Genomic DNA, 12591 nt, shown 5'->3' on the forward strand with positions numbered 1-12591 from the left:
CTAAGTCATCTGCGTTTTGATAATATTTCAAAAGAAAGTAGAATATAAAAATTTTTTTCACTTTTGGATATGAAAACTTAATTAGAATTGGTTGCACAGAGTGTTCTCTCTAAAAAAAATTTGGACGGTGGTGGCTTCGGTTTATGATTATATGCACAAGATTGAGCACACCCTGGTTGGGGTTTGATACTCATATATATGAAACCTGCCCTCCGTCTCTTTAAAAATTTTCTTTTAGTTTTTAGCAGGGAGGTTGGTTCGGGTCAGACAATAGATCCGCTGACCTCCTGCTTGAACAAGGTTTATTGACAAGATTCACAGACTGTGAGCTATTAAATGATTTAACATCTTAGTAAAAATAATTTAAAAAAGGGGGTTTTTTGAATGTGAATCAGATTACATAGTGTGATTCCCCCAAAAATTGTTTTGGGTGCTTTTTCATATTAGGCCATTGTTGATGACATCAAAGGTGCTGGAAGCCAGATCTAATGGGGCAAACTGAAGAGGAGGAGGACCAGAAAAAATCTGTCATTGAGTCGGGTTTGGCCTGCGGGCCGTAGTTTGCCCACCCCTGGTCTAGATCATATATTTCCCAAAGACAGGGTATTTAGCGGGCTTGACGGATTCTGATATATGTTTGAAGTGTAAATTCTTCTGTACTCAGGCAGTCCAATCCCCATAAGTGGGTTATGCACCTCTACCAGCAGATAGAGATGGAGTAAAAGCTGGCGTCATGGATATATAGCCCTGCCCTGATATCAGCCCGCCAGTATTCTCCATCTCCAGCAGATGGTGGACATACATTTCCTTACTGTGGATTGCCTGGGGAAAAAAAAACAGAAAAGACGACAAGATGATTGGATAGCACCATTTGCCTCCTGAGATGATATCTTTTGATACCTCCCTCCAGTTGAGAGCCTTCAGTCTGATAGCCTTTTTCTTGCGTGGACTTGAAAAAAACAACCAACAGTGGTTGCAGGCCGAGAGAGGCTGAGCAGTGAAGGTCTTCACCCTCTCCCCCCGTAGTTATAGACCTGTTTCTGCCTTCAGCCAGGGAGGGCTGAACTCAGATTAAAAAAAAAAAGAAAAGGAATTGAGGAAGTTCTTGTGATGCTGTCCTTCCTTCTTACCTGGTCCTTCTTCTCAGCATCTCCTGCTCATGTCTCTGAGGAGTTAGTGAGATGTGGAAGCAGCACTGGCTCGGCAAGTTGAGTGGCCATTTTGGCCTAGGCCCCGCTTTCATGCTTCTTTTCCTGAGTCACGTGGTAGGCCTCGATGGTCCCTTCGTGCCTTTTTGTATAGAAACATAGAAATGACAGCAGAAGAAGACTAAACGGCCCATCCGGTCTGCCCAGCAAGCTATGCACTTTTTTCTTTCCTCTTACTTGTTACGCTTGGCTCTTAGTACCTTTTGGTTCTATTTCCCTTCCACCCCACCATTAATGTAGAGAGCAGTGTTGGAACTGCATCTAATTGAATATGTAGCTTAGTTAGGGGTAGTAACCGCCTCAGTAAGCAAGCTACACACATGCTTTTGTTTACTCGACTATGTAATTCAGTCCTTGTTGGTTGTTGTCTATATATAGATCCTCTTTTCTACATTGCCCCTGCCGTTGAAGCAGAGAGCTATGCGTTGAAAGTGAAGTATCAGACTTTCTCCCCTGCCGTTGAAGCAGAGAGCTATGCTGGCTATGCGTTGAAAGTGAAGTAACAGACTTTCTCCCCTGCCGTTGAAGCAGAGAGCTATGCTGGCTATGTGTTGAAAGTGAAGTAACAGACTTTCTCCCCTGCCGTTGAAGCAGAGAGCTATGCTGGATATGCATTGAAGTGAAGTGTCAGACTTTCTCCCCTGCAGGCCCGAGGTTCCCCGGAGAACCGTGGCGGTGCGGGTATGCGAACTACCGGCCGACCCGCAGAAGCCATCGGTGGAGAAGGCAGCGTAGGGTTCATAGGAAGCAACGCGTCAAAACGCTGGTTCAGGCTCTGCATTGAGGAAACCAGGGCGTCCAGGGTTTTCTGCTGCTCCAGCAGGCGCTGGGCCATTCCCGGAATGGCCTGGCGGGCGGAAGCTTCTGCCGGGTCCATGGTCTTGGCAATCTGTTATGCTCAGGCTTGTGGACCCTTGGCCGACGAGAGGATGGTATACCTTTCGGAGGGTCCGTAGGCTCTCTCGTCGGGTGGCGAGGCAGAACAGGAGGCAGGACCAGCTGACCCTTGGCACTGGAGGCTGAGGCGAATACGGAGGCGATGAAGAGACGAGATGAGGCGCTGTGTCTTCACCACTGGTGGTCAGCGGTCACCCCAGGAGGAGCCCGTAGGGACCCGACCGCTGGGACTTAGGTGGACCTAGGGAGGTCAGGGAACGATGCAAGGGCCAACTGGAGCTTCGGCCTGGAAGCCCGCGGTCCCCCCAGGAGGAGCCCGTAGGGACCCGGGCCGCTGGGACTTAGGCGGGCCCTTGGAGACGGTAGTCTTGAAGAAGTCCTAGGTCAAGTGCCACTGGGTCGTTGCTCACCAGTCCGAAGTTGTACGCCAGAGAATCACCACTTGCCAATCCGAAGTCAGGAACCAGAGAATCACCGTAAGCCAATCCGAAGTCAGGAACCAGGAACACCAAGACGGAATAGGATCCAAAGTTCAAGGACTCACCGAAGCAAGCAGACTGGACAGCGCTAGAGGACGTTGCCAAGTCACTGGATGAGCAGAGGAAGCTAGGGATGTGAATCGTTTTTTGACGATTTAAAATATCGTACGATATATTTTAAATCGTCAAAAATCGTTAGAGCCGCGATACAATAACAATTCCCCCGATTTATCGTCAAAAAAATCGTAAATCGGGGGAAGGGGGAGGGCGGGAAAACCGGCACACTAAAACAACCCTAAAACCCACCCCGACCCTTTAAAATAAATCCCCCACCCTCCCGAACCCCCCCAAAATGCCTTAAATTACCTGGGGTCCAGAGGAAGGGTCCCGGTGTGATCTTTTACTCTCGGACCTCAGGTGCTTGTAGAAATGGCGCCGGCGCTACCTTTGGTTTTTCCGTACGGAAAAACGATTCGCGGCAGGAGATCACTCCCGGACCCCCGCTGGACCCCCAGGGACTTTTGGCCAGCTTGGGGGGGCCTCCTGACCCCCACAAGACTTGCCAAAAGTCCAGCAGGGGTCCGGAACGACCTCCTGCAGTCGAATCGTGTTGTCTACGGCCGGCGCCATTTTGCGCAAAATGGCGGCGCAAAATGGCGCCGGCCGTAGACAACACGATTCGACTGCAGGAGGTCGTTCTGGACCCCCGCTGGACTTTTGGCAAGTTTTGTGGGAGTCAGGAGGCCCCCCCAAGCTGGCCAAAAGTCCCTGGGGGTCCAGCGGGGGTCCGGGAGTGATCTCCTGCCGCGAATCGTTTTTCCGTACGGAAAAATGATTCGCATGCAGGAAGTCGTTCCCGGACCCCCGCTGGACTTTTGGCAAGTCTTGTGGGGGTCAGGAGGCCCCCCCAAGCTGGCCAAAAGTTCCTGGGCGTCCAGCGGGGGTCCGGGAGCGATCTCCTACGCTCCAGACCTCGGGGGACAAAAAACAAAATGGCGCCGGCGCTACCTTTGACCTGTCATATGACAAGGCAAAGGTAGCGCCGGCGCCATTTCTACAAGCACTGGAGGTCCGAGAGTAAAAGATCACACTGGGACCCTTCCTCTGGACCCCAGGTAATTTAAGGCATTTTGGGGGGTTCGGGAGGGTGGGGGATTTATTTTAAAGGGTCGGGGTGGGTTTTAGGGTTGTTTTAGTGTGCCGGTTTTCCCGCCCTCCCCCCCACTGGACCCCAGGTAATTTAAGGCATTTGGGGGGGTTCGGGAGGGTGGGGGATTTATTTTAAAGGGTCGGGGTGGGTTTTAGGGATGTTTTAGTGTGCCGGTTTTCGATTTACACGATTTTCACGATATTTAAAAAACCCAAACGGCGATGATCCGATTCCCTCCCCCTCCCAGCCGAAATCGATCATTAAGACGATCGATCACACGATTCACATCTCTAGAGGAAGCTGCCTTTTATACTTCCTCTGCCCTGGCTGATAGAGAACAGGTGAGGCCATTTAAAGGGATGGGTCCCTTTAATTCTCTGGAGGGGGCATGGCCTCATGCCCAAGCATGGCGGCGGCCATCTTGGATTTCCCCTGCGGAGGGGAGATGCCACTGGGGGGAAGCAGGATGGCTACCCCTGCAACGGGTAGCGCCGGAGGCCGCACAGGCGCGATGGCCCGAGCCAGAGCCCTCCCCTGGGGCTCCCGCGGTGCCACGAATCAGGTAGGGGCCGCGGTCGTGGGGCACAACAATACAGCTTCTCTTGTTTTATGCTTTCAGGCAATAAAGCAAGTGTCTTTCTTCAAACTATCAGTCATATGATTATTCATGTGGGAGACATGGAACCGAAAGACATCCTTAGTCAACTTCCCTTTTAAATGGGAAGATTCCAGTCTTAGCCATTTAAAAATATACAATTTCTAAAGGCTTAAAAAAAATAGCAAAACTGTTTCAGATTGGAACTATTCTTCATGCTTAAATTATGCTTAAAAAAAACCCCACTTGGCATCAGTATCTTAAATTTGTGATTTTGCTGAGATGAACATTTTAAATAGTTTAATTTTTTTGCTTTAGTATTTGTCTCTACCTACTTTGCTAAATTTTATTTTCGAGAAGAGGGATGCTTAACATTCAGTAATTTAATCTTTCATCCAACTTTTCAAAAGTTGCATTACCAGCACAAAAGTTGAGGTATATGTATTATCACATTTCATTTTTTTTAAACTGGCAGATTCCTTTCTCACATACATAACACACACACACACACAGAAGCACCGTTCCTTTCTCACATACACACAGAAGCACCCTTCCGATCCAAGGCCCCCGCTGAACAGCTGGTCTCTGGCGGCGGTTAGCGGCACCGGTGTTCACTTCTTCGGCCCCCGCCGGCCTCGGTTTTAATTTCTTCGGCCCTCTTGGTCTCCGGTGGGGGTCGAAGAAATTAAAACCGAGGCTGGCGGGGGCCGAAGAAGTGAACACCGGTGCCGCTAACCACCGCCAGAGACCAGCTGTTCAGCGGGGGCCTCGATTTTAGTTTCTTCGGTCCCTGCCGGCCTCGATTTTAATTTCTTCGGCTCCCCGGCTTGGTCTCCGGCGGGAACCGAAGAAATTAAAATCGATGCCGGCGGGGGCCGAAGAAATTAAAATCGAGGCCGGCGGGGGCCAAAGAAAAGAAGATAGGCACCGCCCAGCCAGCCCCCACTTGAGGCTGGCTGGGAGGCGCCCATCTTCTTTTCTTCGGCCGCCGCCGGCCTCGATTTTAATTTAGTCGGCCTCCATCTTCATTTCTTCGGCCGCCGCCGGCCTCGATTTTAATTTAGTCGGCCCCCTGCCGACTTGGTCTTCCGCGGGGGCTGGCTAATGTTCTTTTCTTCGGCCCACGCTGGCTTGGTCTAATGGCGGGGGCTGACTGGAAGGCGCTGAGACTGGGCTGAGGAAGAGCCACGCGGTCGAGACCACGTGACCAGCTAGACCGGCCCACCGGGGGATGCCCGATCCCCCGATAGGTCAATCCGCCCCTGTCAGGGACCCATTCTTCATGAAGATCAGGGTCAGTTTTTGTCTTAAGGTTTGGCCCTTGAGAGGGCTACGTTGTTGAAACATGGTTATTCACCTGCAGTCATTTCCATTTTACTTCTGGCCAAGAAATTGTCTACGTCTCTGGTGTATATGAAAGTTTGGAGAAATTTCGAGGCCTGGTGTACGGAGCGAGGTTCTCAGCCTCTTAAAGTGGATATTCCATTGATTTTCAAATTTTTATAAGGAGGATTATGTAAAGGTTTGGCCCTTAACACCTTGAAGGTTCAAATGGCATCTCTTGCTTGTTATAGAGGGTGAGTCAATGGTGGGCCCTTGTCTTCCCATCCTGATGTGTCCTGGGTCTTGAAAGGAGTTAAGCATCTTTTTCCTCTCTTCTGACTGCCAGTGCCTCTGTGGGTTCATAATCTGGTCCTGAATTTCTTGACAGGTCTGACTTTTCAGCTGCCATGTGACCTTTCATTCAGTTTCTTACTTTGAAGACAGTTTTTCTAGTGGCAATCTGTTCAGCATGTTGGGTTTCCGAACTCCAGGCTCTTTCTTGCTGTGAGCCTTTTCTCCAGGAGCAGTACAGCTTCAGAGTTTCATTTGAATCAATCCATTTCCCTGCCCACTTTGGACAGGGACAGAAATAAGAGTGAATATCGCCTTTTGCGTACCTTGGACGTCAAACGTCATTCACTGCAGTTCTTGTAGGTTATTAAATCTGTCTGGAAGTCTGATCGGTTGTTTGTGCACTGTGGTGGAGGTAAACAAGGTGAACCGGTGACATGGGCAACTATAGCCCATTGGATTAAGAAAGTCATTACGGCCGCCTATGTGGATGCTGGCATTCCTTTGCCAAAGCAGATTAGACCACATTCCACAAGGGCTCAAAAGGTATAGAGGGTGGAGATTCGGTTTTTGTCTCCTGTCGCGATTTGCTGAGCAGTGATGCGGTCATCCTTACACACCTTTTCCAAGCATTACCACTTGGATGTTTGGGCTTGGGAGGAAGCCACGTTCATGCAGGTGGTGTTGACTGGACCCACGGGCAGCTCCTGCCCTGTTCAGGAGTAGCTTTGGTACATCCCCCTTGTGGGGATTGACCTGCCTGAGTGCAGAGGAAGGAGAAATTACTACTTACCTGATAATTTTCTTTCCTCTCAGGAAGGCAAGCCAATCCCTGACCTGCACTTGGCTTCCAATTTTTGCATTTGGTTCGCCCTTTAGGTGCGGATGAATCAAAATGCTCTTCATGCTATTTGTTGGAGGACTGATAAATGGCTTAATCAGCCCCTCAGTTTACTAACTGTTCTTTGTTTTTTTCTGAGCTCAGTGTTCCCTATTGGTTGGAAGCTTGAGTGGTCAATTGTTAATAATCATTTTCAAGTATAATCAATTTGTCCACAGTTTGGCTTTTTCAGAGAATACTGGCAGGCTGAATGTCAGGGCAGGGCTATATATCCATGATGTCAACTTTTACTCCATCTCTTTCTGCTGGTAGAGGTGCAAAACCCACTTGTGGAGACTGGCCTGCCTTACGATCCTCACAAGTGAGTTATCTTTAAAAACTGCCTCTTTTGTACTAATTCCAAAGAAACCATTGGCCAGCAGCATTAATTTCAGTAACTTCCATCCCAAGTTATTCCTCTTTTCTTTCCAAAATAATTGAATCAGTTATTATTAAATTAAAACAACTCACTAACCATTCCATGCTGAACCAATACCAGTTTGGTTTCAGTTCCCTATCCCAGCACTGAGACCCTGCTGTTATCCAGCATTGATGAAATCCATCGGGTATTTGACTGTGGAACCTCTTATGTCCTGATATTCTTTCCATTGCCTATGATAATTCTTTCTCACCTTGCTGGCATTGGCTGGCTGGTATGGTACACACCTGGTTAAAATCCTACTTACAGGACCAATTACAGCAAATACATACACATACATCTACCTCTTCTTAGTTCCAATTAATACTGGCATTCCCCAAGGCTGGGCACTGTCTGCGAAGAGCTATTGCACAGCCGTAATAGCGCTAAGGATGTCAAAAAAGCTCTGAAATATCATCTGTTCAGTCAAGAATATAAAGACCTCTGTAAGCCTTAAGTCTTCTTTCAGTCTTTATTAGCGGCCTCCAGTCCACTGCCTTGTAAGGTCTTTACCCTTGTTTTTTGATTAGGCCTCTTAATACCCAGGCTATGTACAGGCTTCTGTGCTTCATAAGCATTTGTTTATATTTGTCATTGCTTTATTTTGTTTTGTGTGTATGTGTATATATATATATATATATATATATATATATTTGCACTTTGACTTTTATTATGAAAGTTTTATTTATAACCTGCCCCGAATGTTGGAAGGTGAAGGCAACAAGTCCTTTTAAATAAATAAATAAAATAGAGGAAAGGAAATTATCAGGTAAGTATTAATTTCTCCTTGATTCCTGGCACACTGGTTTTGTGATCATATTCAAGCCTTTTGGAAAAAAATGTATTGTTACATTGAGAATATTCCTTCAATACAATTGCCTTTTTCTGTACAAATTATGATTTTTGGTATCTTGTCTGGAGGTACAGCCACACCAACCTTGCGGATTTCTAAGGTCTTTCTGGTGGCCATGACTGTGATTCTTCATTTCTGGTGACAGGAGTTGGATCCTCCTTTTCTGTTTTGGTGGAATGTGGTCCACAGTTTGTTAACTTTTGGAATTGCTGATCTGGAAGATCAGCTCTCCTAGGAAAAAAAAAAGAAACACTGGGTATTTGGATACCAAACATTTCTTCCTTACCACCATGTGCTAGAAACATGGTCTTGAATAATTACTGACATTTATTACTGACTATTCCAGCTAAACTAATGAGTGGTCAGCTACTTACCAGTTTGCAGAATTAGAAGATTTCCTTTCTCTAGGGAGAGCAGGGGGGGGAGGGAGAAGTATCTTGTTGGGGGTGTTCAGTTTCTAATTGTCTGTGTTCATTGTAATAGCATGGGAAGCTCAGAGTCAAAGCTACCTTGCCCAGTGTACTTATTTAAACATAAATGTTGTCACTTTTGCAGAAGTCGTGAGAGCTGTAGCATTCAGTAGAAGGCAGAAAAATATGTTTTTTAGGTCCATGCTTGGCCTTTTCTAGCCTGACTTAGCAGTATAGCATGTAGTTGTATGGTTGATATCTTGGTGAAGTACATCATTCCAAACAAAACTGTTTGTGCCTTCTCTGGGATTTCTTTATCCACAGGAGGATACCTTCCTTCCAGCTACGACCTGAGACCACATCTGAAGAGGCTACGAAAAATGCTGTGGGGCTTCAGCACTCTTCCCAGGACTCTATTGGTACTATTAAGAATCATCAGCTCTGAACAGAAAAGCAGAATCACCAACAGTCACTCCAATATTCTGTATTCAGAATACATAATACAATGTGGGCGGGAGGGAGGGAGGAGCTAAATATTCAAATTGTTTCTTAAGGGAAGGGAGACTTGGCTATATTTCCCAGCTAAGGATATAAAGGATAAGAGGTGACTCCCATGCAAGGTGGTCTGGCTTGCACAGCTGACAGCTAAGAGATTTTCTTAGGGCAATAAATATGGTTAAGAGTGATGACCAAAGATAGAGCATTGTAGAAGATTATGCTTGTACATTTGACAGCTGGGAGATATATTTAGCTAAATTAGTAAAAAAGTAATTTTACTGATAGCAACTGCCAATCATAATATTTTGTGTAACTGTGAGATACTATGACTCTACAATAGAAGAGGACAGTAGGAGCCCTAAATTAGAATGACATTTACATCTCAGGTGTTAGTAGGGTTGCCAACTGGCTCCAGATTTTCAGGACAGATTGATCCAGTCCTGCTTTTGCTTTTCTTAGGGAATGCAATAGGGAAATCAGAATAAGTCCCAGCTTGCAATGGATCAACCTGTCCTGAATATCTGGAACCAGATGACAACCCAGTTGGGATAGTACACGTCTGGGAGACCAGTCAATGTGGTAGATGACATGGTAATGTTGGCTGCACCCTCAAATGTAGGGTGATTTTTCCTATGCCGCTTCTTGGAAAAGTGATGAAGACTTCACCATTCCCACCCCTCGCCCACAGCCCATGCATACACATTTCTTCTTCCCATGAATGCAACCTAGCATACATATTTCAAAACCCTGAAGGGGAGAGAATTCAAGTCATTGCACAATAATTAGATACAGTATGCATGCATACTGCGCATCAAAGAACTGTCACTCTGATACCTGATTTATAGAGTGAAGACAGTGGGGCCTAGGCGAAAAGCCCCTGGCACCTTAACTTCAGGGCTTTCGCTTCTCCCCTCCAATCATAAATGGTGAGACAGGTTCCAACAAGGCTGAAAGCTCAAGTATAGAGGAAGATCAGAGCCAACAAAGCAAATATAATACAGTATGCACAAAAACTGATCTGTGACTATGTGAGGGGTCCTTAAAAATGTAAGAATTGCCATGCTAGTTCAGACCAATGTCCATTGAGCCCAGCATCCTGTTTCCAACAGTGGCTAATCCAGATCAAAAGTACCTGGCAGATCCCATAAAGTAGATCTAATTCCTGTTACCCCCAGAGATAGCAATAGCTTTCTTTAGTGTACCTGGTTAATAATGTGTTATGGATTTTTCCTCCAGGAAATTGTCCAAATAAAACCCCACTATGCTAGTCCCTGTGACCATGTCCTCTGGCAACAGATTCCACAGCCTGATAGAGCTCTGAGTGGAAAAAGTACTTTTTACAATTTGTTTTAAATCTGCTGATTGTTGGTTCCATAGAGTGTTCCCTTGTTTTAGTATTATTTGAACAGGTGAGCAATCATCCTTCATTTACCTGTTACACCCCACACATGATTGATTTTATAATGTTCGCTCTTATTTCCTCTCAGCCATCTTTCTCCCAATTGAAGAGCCTTAGCCTGCATAGCCTCTCATCATAGGAGAGATTTTCAATCCCATTTGCCATTTTTTGTTGCCCTCCTGTGCACTTTCTCTAGTTCTGCTATTCTTTTCTTGAGATGGGGTGACCAGAACTGCCCACAATACTCAGGTGTGGACACACCATGGCTTGATACAGAGGCAATATCATATTCTTTGTTATATTCTCCATCCCTTTTCGAATCATTCCTAACATTCTATTTGCTTTTTTGACTGCCGCAGCAAATTGAGCTGAGAATTTCAACATTTTGTTCACAAGGCCTCCAAGGTCCTTTTCCTGGGTAATGACTCCCAATACAGAACCCAACATTGAGTATCTGTCATTGGGATTATTTTTCCCTATTTAAATCACTCGCAATCTGCCGCTGTTTAACAAATTTGAAGAATTTTGTGTCTTTTTCAGTTTTGTGTCACCTCACTCATTACTCCCTCTTCCAGATCAGTTATGATTAGGGATTGCAATAGTTTTTCCCGAATCGGGAGTTAGTGTGCATAATTGGGAGTTAGCACGCACTAACTCCCAAATTGGAGCCCCCAAAGAAAACCCCCCCCGAACTGTGGGAAAAACACAATTCCCGTGGGGGCGCCCCGAAACAAAACCTGTAACGAAATTTAAACCCGGAGCACATCTCTATTTATGATTATGTTAAACAGCACAAGTCCCAGAACCAATCCCTGTGGTACTCCACTAATGATCTTTCTCCATTTGGAAAACTCACCGTTTAGTCCTACCCTCTGTTTCCTGTGCTTTATCCAGTTACCAATCCACAACAGGACACTGCCTCCTATCCCATGACTTTGCAACTTCCTAAGGAGTCTCTTATGGGGGACTTTGTCAAATATCTTCTGGAAATCCAAATATACTATGTCAACTAGCTCACCTTTAGCTGCATATTTATTTGCACCTACAAAAAAGTCTGAAAGATTGGTAAGACAAGATTTGTCCTTGTTAAAACCATGTGGACACTCCCCCATTAAGCTATGCCTATCCATATAGCCAGTAATTTTGTTTTTAAGAATGGCTTCTACACAGTTTTTTGGTCAGATGGGCAACTGAAGGAGGAAGCAAAAGTCTATGACCATCTGCAAAGAAATAATTTACATTTCATTACATTATTTCCTAGGTGCAAGTATTTCGGATGTAAAAGTAAAGAAGGAAAACTGGGAAACTACAATAACCAAGACATTTGAGCATGAAAATGAAGAGAAGCCCAAGAAGGATAGAAATGTCTTCAGAAAATTTTTCCACAAGAAGTAGCAACAGAAGAGCATGAAATAACCCTCAGAACCACTGAGCGATATTAATGCTCTATCCCCCATCTACAGTGCTCACCAGTACTCCCTTTGAGGTGTGTAGGAGACCCCAACACATTTCCCTCTGCCTGGTGTGCTCCGGCATCCCACAGTTTAAACCATGCAGGGCCCCATAACCTACAGGAATTGCTAGCCCTGCAAAGTTCGAAGCTTGGGTTGCCTGGAGCACACCTGATGGGGAGGAAAGGCGTCAACGGTCGGTTGTGCCCCTTAGAGAAAACATTGGTGCTCACACACCCAGAAGGCAACAGAAAGAGGAAAGGTCATCCATGGTTCAAAAAGGCAGCAAACAAGCTAATGCAGGGCTTGCTGACCACTGGCCCTTGCCACTAACATGCATGGACTTCAGTTGGACTCAATCTTCTGCATTCCAGAATGAGGAAGATGATCAATTGTGCTTTTATGATTTAATAAATGAGAATTGGGTATGATACAGATTTTGTCAGGATTCTGTTTTCACCTTCAGGTTTGCACACTTATTAGAGGTCACTGTTCCTCCAGGTCCTCGTGAAAGAAGCACATTCAGCCTCACTTCCAGCCACTGAGGGTTCAAATGCTCAGATTTATGCATAGGCAATGTAGGCAGTTCTCTTTGGTACCAAATTTTGAAGGCACTATCCTCTCTTGCTAGAAACTCATTGTTTACTGCTCCATCCCATCTTCTTCAGGCGCCATACAAGAAACATGAGGGGAGTGGCTGGAGAAGGGAAAGAGCAGTTACTTTCTGCTTTGCCATGTC

At 45.9% G+C, this 12591-nt stretch overlaps 1 protein-coding gene across 1 annotated transcript in view; it reads left to right on the forward strand.

Annotated features, from left to right (window-relative positions):
- SPTBN5 (spectrin beta, non-erythrocytic 5) overlaps nt 1–12272 on the forward strand; it is a 341199-nt gene extending 328927 nt beyond the window's left edge. Inside the window, exons 74-75 of the mRNA XM_029597445.1 lie at nt 8829–8923; nt 11663–12272. Coding sequence (XP_029453305.1) covers nt 8829–8923; nt 11663–11796 — 229 coding nt within the window. The 3' untranslated portion in view covers nt 11797–12272. The remainder of the gene's footprint in view (nt 1–8828; nt 8924–11662) is intronic.
- Nucleotides 12273–12591: the final 319 nt, after the last annotated feature.

The sequence above is a fragment of the Rhinatrema bivittatum genome, chromosome 4 (genome assembly GCF_901001135.1).
Source record: "Rhinatrema bivittatum chromosome 4, aRhiBiv1.1, whole genome shotgun sequence".
Taxonomy (NCBI): Eukaryota; Metazoa; Chordata; class Amphibia; order Gymnophiona; family Rhinatrematidae; genus Rhinatrema; species Rhinatrema bivittatum.